The sequence below is a fragment of the Pristiophorus japonicus genome, chromosome 6 (assembly GCF_044704955.1).
Source record: "Pristiophorus japonicus isolate sPriJap1 chromosome 6, sPriJap1.hap1, whole genome shotgun sequence".
In the NCBI taxonomy this organism is placed as follows: Eukaryota; Metazoa; Chordata; class Chondrichthyes; family Pristiophoridae; genus Pristiophorus; species Pristiophorus japonicus.
The window spans coordinates 34,827,329-34,842,093 of record NC_091982.1 but is presented as its reverse complement, the minus strand read 5'-3'; the positions used below and the strand labels follow the sequence as shown (position 1 = coordinate 34,842,093).

General features: G+C 45.2%; 1 protein-coding gene across 1 annotated transcript in view; it reads right to left on the bottom strand.

The window, feature by feature from the left end:
* LOC139265611 (neuronal migration protein doublecortin-like) overlaps positions 1–14,765 on the bottom strand; it is a 220,129-nt gene that overhangs the window by 9,952 nt on the left and 195,412 nt on the right. The window contains exon 7 of the mRNA XM_070882744.1: positions 4,801–4,907. Within this exon, the coding sequence (XP_070738845.1) occupies positions 4,801–4,907 (107 nt within the window). The remainder of the gene's footprint in view (positions 1–4,800; positions 4,908–14,765) is intronic.

Here is a 14,765-nt window from a genome sequence, read left to right as displayed (position 1 = left end):
ATTCCTCCGGGACCACCAGGTATTTTCGTAAAGATTTTTGTGGTCGGAGGCCTCTGCCTGCAAAGCCTCTGACCGCAATTTCAAGACCAATGTTAACGAGGTCTGTGCATGATTTCGGGCCTGATTGGTTCGGGTCTGGCTTCCAACTGCAGTGTATTTTCAGGCCTCAAATCAGACCTAAACCAATCCCCCCCCACCCCGAACTACTAGGTGCACTTTAAAAATAATCCATTGCTTGAAAAGGATTTTGGAACATCCCGAGGGTGCGATAAGGTGCTACACAATGGCATGTTCTTTCTTTTCAACACTTCAACTAGTCAGAGCTAACCTGGATCAAAGGTATAAACAATCAAAACATCTCCACTCTTAATCTGGGTGCAAGTTAATTGCTTATTGGCCCTATACTAAATTGTACTTGGCTCAGTTGATTTATTTGCAAAATGTTCAAGCAATTATTTTTTTCATTTTAGTTCCTAATGGTATATCCATAGATCTCATTAACTTTCACTTCCTTTTTATATTTTCTTTGTTCAATTCCTTCCTTATTTTCTCATTTTCTTTTCTGTTCAGTGTCTTTTTATAAAGAGATTTCATGTTTCCAGGACAAAACATTTCAAAATACATTGCTTTTCTCTTCAAAGGAAGAGTGTCACCATCAGTATTCCACAAATAGTAACAAAGATAATGTGGGAGTGATTTATAGACATGTACACTTGAAATTACAAAACACAGACACCCTGCTGTGTTAATGGCTGTATTTCTGCTGATGTAAATGCAACACCCTCGCCCCATCAGGTTTAATAACGCTTCTAGACAGCACCCTATGATAGTGACAGTATTTCTACTCCAGCTCCCTCTCAATTGATAGGTCCTCAAAGTCAGCTTCCTAATGTCATCAGCACTGACTGTTTGATTTAAAATTAAAATTGCCTAAGAGAGATATAAAGATGTTAAAGGTTTTTTGTAACTTTTTTTTTAAACTAGTGAGTTGCTCACGGCAGGTACACAGTTTTGTAAGGACAGGAGCATCATACCATGTAACACACAATGTATTATTCTGCTGCTACGGCTGAGTTGTGTGTAACATGGCCTGTCTCTGTCATGCTACAGAATCTATCTGCTGAGATCCAATAGAGACTAATTCCTGTTATGAACACTGAGGTTACAGCGTAATTGGTATCTGCTTGAAAAATAACTGACTCCTCTTCAAGGTCTGAAAAAAAGCAGCACAAAATGATTGCCTTTGATTTTCCTTCTTATTCTTTTTTCCAAGATTGTTTTGAACTTGTAAGCAGTGTAGCAATTTGAACGGTTGGACAACAACCTGTTCCCAGGGTCGTGTGAACACTACTGTGGGACCAGCCACTGGGCATGTGAGGGAGAGCTTGAACTCCAAGTCCCCCTGCTTCCATTGGCAGGTGTCTCTAACCTCACTATAAGGAGGCAGCCCCCACACATTGGCTCAGCAATGGCATTGGCCAGTTTTTCTTTATCTTTCCTCAAGGAACATCACAGAAAAGTAGATTAGCCAGTTATTTAGGTTGTTACTATTTCCGTGTTCACGCTTGCCTACACAACAGTAATTGCACTTCAAAAACGTATGTACATGAGATGCTTTGGGTTTCTTGAGGAAAGTATTAAGACTCTTTAAATACAAGTTCTTTTCCTTCATGTCTAAACTAAATAATGGCTGATTCTAATCAATAACTCTCAGATTTTATTTTTTAAACACTCAATTTTTAATGCATTTGTGGGGTTTATGAGTGATGTTGGGAAACTTGTTTCATTAATCGGCTCGTATTGAAGACCCCAGTAAAGTAGTTCCTCTCTGCTTGTCGTTGTGTGTGTGTTGATGTAGTGAGTCAACTCTCCTGAGGATTGGGTATATCCAGTTCTACCCTTTGACTGAACAGATTCAACTGTTTTTGGGAATGGGGTAAAATATTTGAGAAATGGTCAACAGGGAGTTAAAAAGTGTTTACTTCTCGTTAGATGCTTCTACTAATGGCAATTTTCAGGCAGAAAGTTGGTCAGTCCTTGCCGTGCTAATAAGAACATAAGAACATAAGAAATAGGAACAGGAGTAGGCCATACGGCCCCTCGAGCCTGCTCCGCCATTCAATAAGATCATGGCTGATCTGATCATGGACTCAGCTCCACTTCCCCTCCCGCTCCCCATAACCCTTTATCTCCTTATCGTTTAGGAAACTGTGTAATTTTGTCTTAAATTTATTCAATGTCCCAGCTTCCACAGCTCTCTGAGGCAGCGAATTCCACAGATTTACAACCCTCTGAGAGAAGAAATTTCTCCTCATCTCTGCTTTAATTGGGCGGCCCCTTATTCTAAGATCATGCCCTCTAGTTTTAGTCTCCCCCATCAGTGGAAACATCCTCTCTGCATCCACCTTGTCAAGTCCCCTCTTAATCTTACACGTTTCGATAAGATCGCCTCTCATTTTTCTGAACTCCAATGAGTAGAGGCCCAACCTACTCAACCTTTCCTCATAAGTCAACCCCCTCATCCCCGGAATCAACCTAGTGAACCTTGTCTGAACTGCCTCCAAAGCAAGTATATCCTTTCGTAAATATGGAAACCCAAAACTGCACACAGTATTCCAGGTGTGGCCTCACCAATACCTTATATAGCTGTAGCAAGACTTTCTTGCTTTTATACTCCATCCGCTTTGCAATAAAGGCCAAGATACCATTGGCTTTCCTGATCACTTGCTGTACCTGCATACTATCCTTTTGTGTTCCATGCACAAGTACCCCCAGGTCCCACTGTACTGCGGCACTTTGCAACCTTTCTCCATTTAAATAATAACTTGCTCTTTGATTTTTTCTGCCAAAGTGCATGACCTCACACTTTCCAACATTATACTCCATCTGCCAAATTTTTGCCCACTCACTTAGGCTGTCTATGTCCTTTTGCAGATTTTGTGTGTCCTCCTCACACATTGCTTTTCCTCCCATCTTTGTATCATCATTGAGGATGTTTCCAGTAGAGTGGACAAGGGAGAACCAGTTGATGTGGTATATTTGGATTTTCAGAAGGCTTTCGACAAGGTCTCACACAAGTGATTAATGTGTAAAGTTAAAACATATGGGATTGGGGGTAGTGTGCTGACATGGATTGAGAATTGGTTGTCAGACAGGAAGCAAAGAGTAAGAGTAAATGGGTACTTTTCAGAATGGCAGGCAGTGACTAGTGGGGTACCGCAAGGTTCTGTACTGGGGCCCCAGCTGCTAAAGTGGTACATTAGTGATTTAGATGAGGGGATTAAATGTAGTATCTCCAAATTTGCAGATGACACTAAGTTGGGTGGCAGTGTGAGCTGCGAGGAGGATGCTATGAGGCTGCAGAGTGACTTGGATAGGTTAGGTGATTGGGCAAATGCATGGCAGATGAAGTATAATGTGGATAAATGTGAGGGTATCCACTTTGGTGGTAAAAACAGAGAGACAGACTATTATCTGAACGGTGACAGATTAGGAAAAGGGGAGGTGCAACGAGACCTGGGTGTCATGGTACATCAGTCATTGAAGGTTGGCATGCAGGTACAGCAGGCGGTTAAGAAAGCAAATGGCATGTTGGCCTTCATAGCGAGGGGATTTGAGTACAGGGGCAGGGAGGTGTTGCTACAGTTGTACAGGGCCTTGGTGAGGCCACATCTGGGGTATTGTGTACAGTTTTGGTCTCCTAACTTGAGGAAGGACATTCTTGCTATTGAGGGAGTGCAGCGAAGGTTCACCAGACTGATTCCCCGGGATGGCGGGACTGACATATCAAGAAAGACTGGATCAACTGGGCTTGTATTCACTGGAGTTCAGAAGAATGAGAGGGGATCTTATAGAAACGTTTAAAATTCTGACGGGTTTAGACAGGTTAGATGCAGGAAGAATGTTCCCAATGTTGGGGAAGTCCAGAACCAGGGGGAACAGTCTAAGGATAAGGGGTAAGCCATTTAGGACCGAGATGAGGAGAAACTTCTTCACTCAGAGAGTTGTTAACCTGTGGAATTCCCTGCCGCAGGGAGTTGTTGATGCCAGTTCATTGGATATATTCAAGTGGGAGTTAGATACGGTCCTTACAGCTAAGGGGATCAAGGGGTATGGAGAGAAAGCAGGAAAGGATTACTAAGGAAATGATTAGCCATGATCTTATTGAATGGTTGTGCAGGCTCGAAGGGCCAAATGGCCTACTCCTGCACCTATTTTCTATGTTTCTATGTTTCTAAACTTGGCCACGTTACACTCAGTCCCATCTTCCAAGTCGTTAATATAGATTGTAAATAGTTGGGGTCCCAGCACTGATCCCTGCGGCACTCCACTAGTTATAGGTTGCCAACCAGAGAATGAACCATTTATCCCTACTCTCTGTTTCTGTTCATTAGCCAATCCTCTATCCATATTACCCCCAACCCGGTCACCTTTTATCTTGTGCAGTAACCTTTTATGTGGCATCTTGTCAACTGCCTTCTGGAAGTCCAAATACACCACATCCACTGGTTCCCCTTTACCCACCCTGTTTGTTACATCCTCAAAGAACTCCAGCAAATTTGTCAAACATTACTTCCCCTTCATAAATCCATGCTGACTCTGCCTGACCGAATTTTGCTTTTCCAAATGGGAGATTAACAATTAAAGATCTGCATTAAATTTATATCTGCCAAAAGTCTACATATTTCAAGAGAAAGATAGGAAGGTCCCTTATGTTGGAGCATCATAGTTTTGGAGACTCAAATAGAGATCAGTAAATCACTTCATTCGAATAAAGAAAAAGAGGGATCTGTGACGTACCTTGTGCTTGCGAAGGCAGCCTGGGCTGGTTGGTGTGGAGATGGGTGTTGAGACTGGAGACTTGTTGGACCTGGGGGTGGAGAGCTGGCTGCTGGAGGTTCCATTAGCTGAAAGCACATACAACAGGCAGCTTGTAGAGTGCTGATAATGTGATCTTAGTCGAACCATGTTAGCTCAGTTCAGAATATTAAAGGGGGTGTCTTAAAAACAAAATCAAAGCCATGATTTCCTCAGTATTTATATCTCCACTGCTTTCAAGCCCCTGTGGTGTCCTCTCAGACAGGAGGACAGGATAGTCTAGATCATGCATTTTTAAATCGGACACACACTTACCAGGTGGAATTTGTTTGCTTTCTAATGCTTCCCTCCTCCTCTACCACTTTTTTCCAATAAATGGAATACTTAGGTGCAAGACATTCTCCTTGTTGGTTGGAATATGATGAGTGTTTTCATATCACATTGGTATAATGGTTATGTGACAAGGAGGGCCAGTGAATTGGGAACTGCCTTCCATCATGTGACTTAGCAAATATCAAGAGTGCGATATGCAAGCCAATTTGTAAATTAGCCAACTATTAAGATTTTTTTTGAAGTATTGTCTTATACATACACATTAACATAAAAGTTAGCTATGAATATGTAACTGCTCATAACAGAATCTTGGGACTTTGAGTTACCATATAAACCAGCTATGGGACTACAGATATCAGAAACTCCTGATAACATTACACCAGTGTAACTACTCTCAGGCTGTTATTCTCTGTATACTGTTTTGCATCATGACTGCCTGAAGTTGCCAATCCTATCCAGTGACCCCTTGCTGGAAAGTTCATGTGTGTGGACATTCAATGAGGACAGCATCAGAGTTGAGTGAGATGCCCTCCACAGTTGAATAGCCTAATACTCATTGTCCAGGGTAGCACATGAAGATTGAGTGCGGTATGAGAGGCCCGCCAATGCCTGCAAAAGTGTACCCCAGCATGAAAAAGAGCTTTCGAGAGAGGAGGGGAGAAAACAAAACAACCCAGACATTTGAGAACTTCAGCAGCATTTCTGCAAATTAATCAAGTTCAGAAATTCTTCATTTCCTCCACTGTGCATTATTAACAGCAAGACATTTTGTATGAAACACCAACAAATTACACTTAGAATGTTCATTGTAAAATCTTAGCAGAGTATAATTAAGTAACATTTAATGGAAACCATGTTTTACTTTGCAAAACTAACAAAAGGTCATTGTGCTCTGAAAGGGGAACAATACTGGGGGTGAAATTATTTTCAGTGCACAGAGTTTATATATGTTTGGAACTGATTTTTTAAATTGGTAACAGCTCCAGGGTTGGCATCCAAGGCAAAGCAGACAGCGAGTTCACTACAATTAGAACTGCATGAGGACAAAACCACCACTCAATCCAGCCTCGAAGCTCAACCTTCAGCTCTCCAGTGGGGTTCAGATGAAGAGAAGCACGAAGAGAGCGTGCATCTCTGGAAGCTGGGCATCCATCCACCCCAGGCTGAAAAGGAAGCCTCCTCTCTCTGTTGGACATTAGCAACCCGATGTAAAATGGCCTTGGCTATTCCAAGTGGACCCCAAAGTTTATACCACACAACTGATCCACATTAAATTAGCTAATCTCAGTCAGAGAGGCCACACGATGGGCTGTTATGGGATATTGAAATCCTGTGTTGGTGCAGTAGGGGAGTATTATTCTTAACTCCAATCAGGCTGAACTTAAGGTACTACACTGGGACAATTTAGGGGAATCTTGAGTCTGCACTATACCTAATCTGGAAGTGCTTGATGCCGATATTGGGCACAAAAGGTGAAAGAAATGCATAACCTCAAAATTTGCCTCCATCGCAACAGTGACTTCCATTCAAACTAATTGTATGTGAAGCACTTTGGGATGTCCAGAATGATGTAATAAGACACTGGGGGGAGTGGGGAGGGGAAGGAATTCAGGGTGTTTGTGCCTCCCGTTAACGCCCTGGCATGGCGCCACTACCGACTCCCACAAAATTCCGTGGGAATTTAGTGCCGGCGATAACTGGTAGCACCCCGACCATTGCGCTAGCGATGCCCACGACACCTTCACGGGGAGCGTACGGGAGTGTAGGCCACTCATGGGGCGATAATTAAAGGGGAGACTTAAATGGCCGACTTACCACTCGCGGCCTTGTTAGTGGATCGCGGGGTCCATGCCGCAATCCTGCAGCCCGGCACAGGTGCGGAGGGCCAGGCTGCTGCCGTGGCACCCCGCTCCCTGGTGGTCCAGCCATTCACACCCACAGAGTTGGCAGCTTGCCCCTCCCCTTTAATGAAGGGGAGGGCCCTGTCTACGCGTCAGCGCTATGCGTTCCACCACGTAGCGCTGCGAACGTCACAGGGCTTGCGCTCTGCCCCCCCCCCCCCCCGAGAGGTAGGGCAGTGCGATATTTTGTGCTGCACTTCCTATCGGGGGCAGTAACACGAATATAAGTCGCGGGCCGGAACTCCCGCCTCGCAGCTGTTACTGCCCCCACCGAATTTTGTGGCCTTTATACTTGCAAGCTCTTTTAAAAATAAATAAATAAATGACTTATTTGTAGAAAAACAAAAGTATCCCAAATCTTTCAAAGTAGGGTTTCTGTCAGAGCTGTGGCAAAAATTGAGCGGGTGCCATGGGAACATAGGTGACCAGGTCTTGCAATGCCGAGACGCACAGTAAATGTTAACAATAAGCAAACTATTTAAGTTGGATTGAGTGCAATACTGAAGGGTATAGGATGAAAACCAACAAGCCTCCCGTGAGACTGGATAACAGAAGACATTTTATATTTCCCACAGAATAGTGGATCTGCAAAAAAATTTCTAGTTAGGAATAGCATTGAAAGTTATGGAAACATGTATCCATGAGCCTAAACATTCATTCCCTTCACCACCGGCGTACCGTGGCTGCAGTGTGTACTATCTACAGGATTCATTGCAGCAACTTGCCAAGGCTTCTTTGGCAGGAACTCCCTGTCATGTATGTAACCTTCATATAACTGTAATCTTCATGTAACAACTCTGCATTCTATATACACCTAAGAAATGCACACCTTGACCACAGGGGGTGAACTTGTGGGAGACACTCCTAGCCTGGTCTTTCAGGTATAAAAGGGGAAGCTCCACCCACCTTCATCACTTCTTGGTCCTGTGAATAAAGGTTAGGTCACAGACTTTGTCTGCAGAATGTGTCTCGTGTGAATTTATAGTAGTGTGTAAGGACACAACATTTGGCGTCGAGAAACGGGAATCAACGACTCATGAGAATGGCCACCGGTAGCACATAGGAACGGTACTGTATTGGTGAGGACTGGGACGATTTCGTTGAGAGGCTCCAGCAGAGCTTTGTCAAGAAGGACTGGCTAGGAGAGGCAGCGGCTGACAAGCGAAGGGCGCATCTACTGATCAGCTGTGGACCTAAGACATATGCGCTGATGAAAGACCTGCTCGCACCCGAGAAGCCGGCAGACAAAACCTTCGAGGAGCTCAGCAAACTGATCAGTGAGCACCTCAAACCAGCGAGCAGTATACACATGGCCCGACACCGATTCTATACACACCGACGTCGGGAAGGACAGAGCATACCGGACTTTGTTGCGGACCTTCGGCGCTTGGCCAGCCTCTGTGAGTTCACAGATACCTGCAGGGGGGAGATGTTATGGGATTTCTTCGTTGAGGGCATTGGTCATGCTGGGATTTTCAGAAAGCTAATTGAGACCAAGGATTTGACCTTGGAAGCATCGGCGTTGATGGCTCAGACCTTCATGGCGGGGGAGGAGGAAACCAAGATAATATACGCACACAACTCTGCTACCAACGTGGCGATGGAGCAGGGAGTTAACATAGTAAACGTGACTCAGAACCCCGCAGGCAGGCAAGGGCAATTCGACACACCCAGGCAGTAACAGACTCTAGAGTGGGTCATCAACAGAGACAATGGCAGTTTGAATGGACAATTACACCATCACAAGGGGCAATATGTCCCGGGATGGGTCCAGTGACACCCACTAACAGAGTGCTCAAGAGTAATCAAAGAGACAATCAGAGATTAATGCCTGGTAACAGCCCTTTTGTTCACAACAATCTCAGCTCATGCTGGAGGTGTGGGGGCAGACATGCTGCAAAAACCTACAGGTTCCAACAATTCATCTGTAGAAATTGTAACTTCAGTGGACATTTAGCCAGAATGTGCAGGAAGCCCGCAGCGAGTCTAATTTACGAGGCAGATGAACCACAAGAGGGATCTGCAAGGCAGGGTGATGCTTGGGACAAGCAATGGACGCTGAAGTTTAGCGGGTTCAGATGGCAAACATCCACAGCTCATATACAAAAACGCCACCGATGATGATGAAAGTCCTGTTAAACGGCATCCCATTACGCATGGAGCTGGACACAGGGGCCAGCCAGTCACTTATGGGTGTCCAACAATTCGAGAAACTATGGCCACTCAGAGCTAGCAGACCCAAACTAGAACGCATTGACACGCAATTACGGATGTACACCAAAGAGATCATCCCAGTGCTATGCAGTACAATGTTGGTGGTCACACATAATGGATCAGAGAACCGGCTGCCACTCTGGATTGTCCCGGGAAATGGTCCCGCGCTTTTGGGGAGGAGCTGGCTAGCCGAGATGAACTGGAAGTGGGGGGATGTGCATGCCATTTCATCTGTGGAGCGAAGTTAATGCTCACAGGTCCTACAGAAATTTGAGTCACTATTTCAACCTGGTGTCGGGATTTTCAAAGGTACCAAAGTTGTGATACGCATCACCCCAGACGCCAGACCAGTACACCATAAAGCCAGAGCTGTGCCGTATGTGATGCGGGAGAAAACTGAGAGTGAGTTGGACAGGTTGCTAAGAGAGGGCATAATTTTGCCCGTTCAATTCAGCAACTGGCAAGCCCCATCGTCCCTGTCCTAAAAACGGATGGCTCGGTCAGGATCTGTGGCGACTACAAGGCCACTATCAACCGAGTGTCACTACAAGACCAATACCCGCTTCCGAGAGCGGAGGATCTTTTTGCCACGCTGGCAGGTGGCAAGCTGTTCACCAAGTTGGACCTCACTTCAGCCGACATGACCCAGGAACTGGCCGAAGAATCCAAGCTACTGACCACCATCACCATGCACAAGGGGCTGTTTGTCTACAACAGGTATCCGTTTGGCATTCATTCAGCAGCCGCTATCTTTCAAAGGAACATGGAAAGCCTGCTCAAATCCATCCCTGGAACAATCGTATTTCAGGATGACATCCTTATCACAGGTCGAGACACCGAGGAATACCTCCACAACCTGGAGGAGGTGCTACGCCGACTGGACCGGGTAGGTCTACGACTAAAGAAGTACAAGTGTGTATTTTTGGCCCCAGAGGTCGAGTTTTTGGGCAGAAGGGGTTGCCGCAGACGGGATCCGGCCTACCGAATCCAAAACGGAGGCGATTCGTCGTGTGCCCAGGCCCGGCAACACATCGGAGTTGCGTTAATTTCTGGGACTCTTGAACTATTTCGGGAACTTTCTGCCAAATTTAAGCACATTGTTGGAGCTGCTACACGTGCCCCTGCGTAAGGGTTGCGATTGGTTTTGGGGGGACTGTCAGGAACAGGCGTTCAATCGGGCGCGGAACCTACTTTGTTCTAATAAGCTATTGACCCTGTACAGCCCCTGTAAGAAACTGGTTTTGACATGTGATGCATCATCCTATGGGGTTGGGTGCGTGTTGCAGCAGAGTAATGATGAGGGCCAACTCCAACCTGTGGCTTATGCCTCCAGGTCGCTCTCCCAAGCAGAAAGGGAATATGGGATGGTTGAAAAGGAAGCACTCGCATGTGTCTACGGAGTGAAAAAGATGCACCAGTACCTTTTTGGCAGAAGGTTCGAGTTAGAAACAGACCACAAGCCGTTAACATCCCTGTTGTCAGACAGCAAAGCTGTCAATGCCAATGTGTCAGCTCGCATACAGCGATGGGCTCTCACGCTGGCTGCGTATGACTACACCATACAGCACCGGCCAGGCACCGAAAATTGCGCTGACGCGCTCAGCAGGCTTCCACTGGCCACCACTGAGGGGGCAGCGGAGCAAAGCGCTGAGATGGTCATGGCTGTTGATGCTTTTGACAGCGCAGGCTTCCCCATCACAGCCCACCAAGATCCCCTCCTATCCTTGATTAAGAAATGTGTCCTGACTGGGGATTGGGCGCCCGCACACGAAGCATGCCCTGAGGAGGTCAGACCGTTTCACAGACGGATGGATGAGCTCTCAATCCAAGCCGACTGCCTACTATGGGGCAGCTGGGTAGTTATGCCCCAGAAGGGAAGGGAAGCATTCATCAGGGAACTCCACAGCGAGCACCCAGGCATCATGCTAATGAAGGCCATTGCCCGGTCACATGTATGGTGGCCGGGAATTGACTCAGACCTGGAACACTGTGTTTGCAGGTGCACGACGTGTGCCCAGCTGGGCAATGCCCCCAGGGAGGCCCCACTCAGCCCGTGGCCCTGGCCCACCAGGCCATGGTCACGTATTCACATAGACTACGCGGGCCCGTTCATGGGAAAAATGTTCCTCATTGTTGTTGATGCATACTCAAAATGGATCGAGTGCATGGTATTGAATTCGTGCACGATATCCACCACTGTGGAGAGTCTGCGTGCGGTTTTTGTGACCCACGGCTTGCCGGACATCCTGGTTAGTGACAATGGCCCGTGTTTCACTAGCTATGAATTCCGGGAGTTCATGTCGGGTAAGGCATCAAACATGTCAGGACAGCACTGTTCAAGCCAGCCTCCAATGGTCAGGCGGAACGTGCGGTCCAAACCATAAAACAAGGCATGCTTCGGATTCAAGGACCCTTCCTTCAATGCCGCCTATCGTGTCTCCTGCTGGCCTATAGGTCCCGACTGCATTCGCTCACGGGAGTCCCGCCCGCGGAACTACTCATGAAACGTACACTGAAAACTCGGCTGTCCCTCATTCATCCTGTCCTGTCAGACATTGTTGAGGGCAAGCGCCAGTCCCAAAATGAGTGCCATGACCATAACTCAAAAGGGAGATGTATAGAAATCGATGACCCTGTATTTGTTCTTAATCACGCTTTGGGGCCCAAGTGACTTGAGGGTACTGTAATTGGCAAAGAGGGGAATAGGGTCACAGTGGTCAGACTTAACAATGGACAGATATGCCGCAAGCATCTGGACCAAGTAAAAAAAAGGTTCAGCATGGACACTGAGGAACCTGAGGAAGATCATGAGATGCTGCCCACACCACCGCCAGTGAACGAGCAACAAGAACTTTCAACAACATGCACAGTTCCAGCTGGACGAGCCAGAATCACCAGAGAGGACAGAGACGCATGCCAAGGCTCAACAACCAGAGCCCAAACTGTAGCGCTCCACGAGAGAGCGTCGACCGCCCGAAGGATTTAATCTTTGACCCCACAAGACGTGAGGGGGAGGTGATGTCATGTATGTAACCTTCATGTAACTGTAACCTTCATGTAACAACACTGCATACTATATACACCTAAGAAATGCACACCTTGACCACAGCGGGTGAACTTGTGGGAGAGACTCCTAGCCTGGTCTTTCAGGTATAAAAGGGGAAGCTCCACCCACCTTCATCACTTCTTGGTCCTGTGAATAAAGGTTAGGTCACAGAGTGACTTTGTCTGCAGAATGTGCCTCGTGTGAATTTATAGTAGTGTGTAAGGACACAACACTCCCGAACACACGTCCTGCACTACCTAGAAGGACAAGGGCAGAAGGTGCGTTGAAAATCATCACCTCCAGGTTACCCTCCAAGTCACATACCATCCTAACTTGGACATATATCTGTGTTCCTTCATCACTGCTGGGTCAAAATCCTGGATATCCCTATCTAATAGGATAAATGTTCAAGGATAAATCCTCAAACTCCCTATCGAACAGCACTGTGGGAGCACGTTCACCACACAGAGTCCAGGAGTTCATGCAGAAGGCCTATCACCACCTGCTCAAGAGCAATAGGGATGGGCAATAAATGCTGGCAATAAATAAGTGATGCTCATGTCCCAGGGTTGAATATAAAAAAAACACAAACAGACATAATTAAATATCCCCTGGTTCACAACTGCTGGGACTATGTGAATGTTTGTGGCTAGGTTTCGGTAATGGAGGTGAATATCTGTAGATTTTTGCTTGATTATTTTTGGGAGTCAAGAAGCATTTATGCAGAATATTCCCTGAGGGGATTTAATAAGTAGGATAGAGTCCAAAATGGAATAGATTGTACATTGACTGGGGAAGGAATGACCTTTTGTTAATTCATGCTATATTATGTTCTTAACGGCCTAGATTTTGCTGGACCGGAGCATCTTGCGGCATGTCTTGTTAGCTAGACTTTTTCCCTCACCCTTAACCTCGAAAAAATGTTGTGCTGCAAACTGCTGGAAATCCTGACTGACTGGGTGAAAGTCCAAGATTGAAGAAAGGGAACGTCTAACTATAAAACCGAATGCACAAGTTATTTTACATGCTTATTTTAGATCTTTCTAATATAGGAAAACGGCATACATTGGTATGTCATATAATTAGAGGGCAAATTCTCTACAGGAGATTTATCACTTAAATGGTAATTTGAGAGTCTTTTTAAAATAGAGAGGTGCCTTTGATGAAAATTTAATCTATGAAACTGTCAAGTTGGATACAGAGTTCTGACCTATTATGTGCTGTGAAATAATATTAACAGAAAAGTGATTATAATTGTGACCTTAAGATCAGAATGAGAGGCCATCTTCAGTGAGGTAGAAGGGCAGGCCCCCTGATCTAACCTCCCTACTTCTACCTAATTTCAGAGGAATGACCTCTGCCTTGGCAATATGTAGTGCTCCCCAAATGCACAGAACTATTTAAGATTATTGTATTTGTAAGTGGCATGTGATGTCTAATATGCCATGACCAAGGAAACATCTTAATTTTCTGCAGCTTAAAATAAAATAATCGGGGTCTGTTTAAGATGATGCTAGCACCATGCCTTGATCTAACCAGTTTGCTCACTCATAATCATCTTTTGGATTACTAAACTGTGGCCAAGCTGAGCATTTTCTATGCATATTCTTCATGCTTATCAACAAGCCTGCCACTGAAAGAACAAAGGCAGTCACTGATTTACTTGCAGCTGACACATACTCTATTTTAGCTATTTTTAGCTGTGCATATATTGGGGAAAATGTAATTAAAATCAGTTATAAACCCCACTTTACAGCAAGAATAGCTACAAGCTTAAAATTTGAAATGGAAGAACTGAAGAACATCTGCTGGCATTGAACATTTCCTTTGCTAATGACTCATGGGAGCAGTGTCTGCTTCTGGGAGGAGACTGACAACCTCTTATCAGTTCTAAAATTGCTACTAGTTCATACATAAGCCAATTTATTTGCCTTTGAAGCTGTCATTGTCAGAGCATAAGATTACAGTGCAGCATCTGTCATTCACCAATCAGAATCATGGGCTTCCGATGTCAAATTCAATTATAAAATGGTTAGAGCAAGGCCATCTCCTGCAACTGAATCCAGGTTTCCTCGACAAAACCTGGGATTTGATTTAACAGGAGATGCTGGGTGTTTATTTGGGGCCAGCATTTAGGTTCCTGCAAAAAATCAAATGCCAACTAATTAGGAAATGCAATAACAGAGAGCCAACACACACATGTTATTTCCAACCTTTGGCAAACCTCACTCCTTAATTACACATTTCTATTGACTTTTAGTACCCAGGTGTGCATTTAGATTTTAAGAAGCTTGGATCAAGATTACTAATATTTAATTAAATCAACCCATGAAACTTGAAAATGTTTTTGTGACTTTGCTCCAGTAAAGCAGACTCTACCATACTCTGCACGGAACTCACAGAATAACCTAACTACCTTTATTCAAATCCACATTCCATTATAATTGTACAGT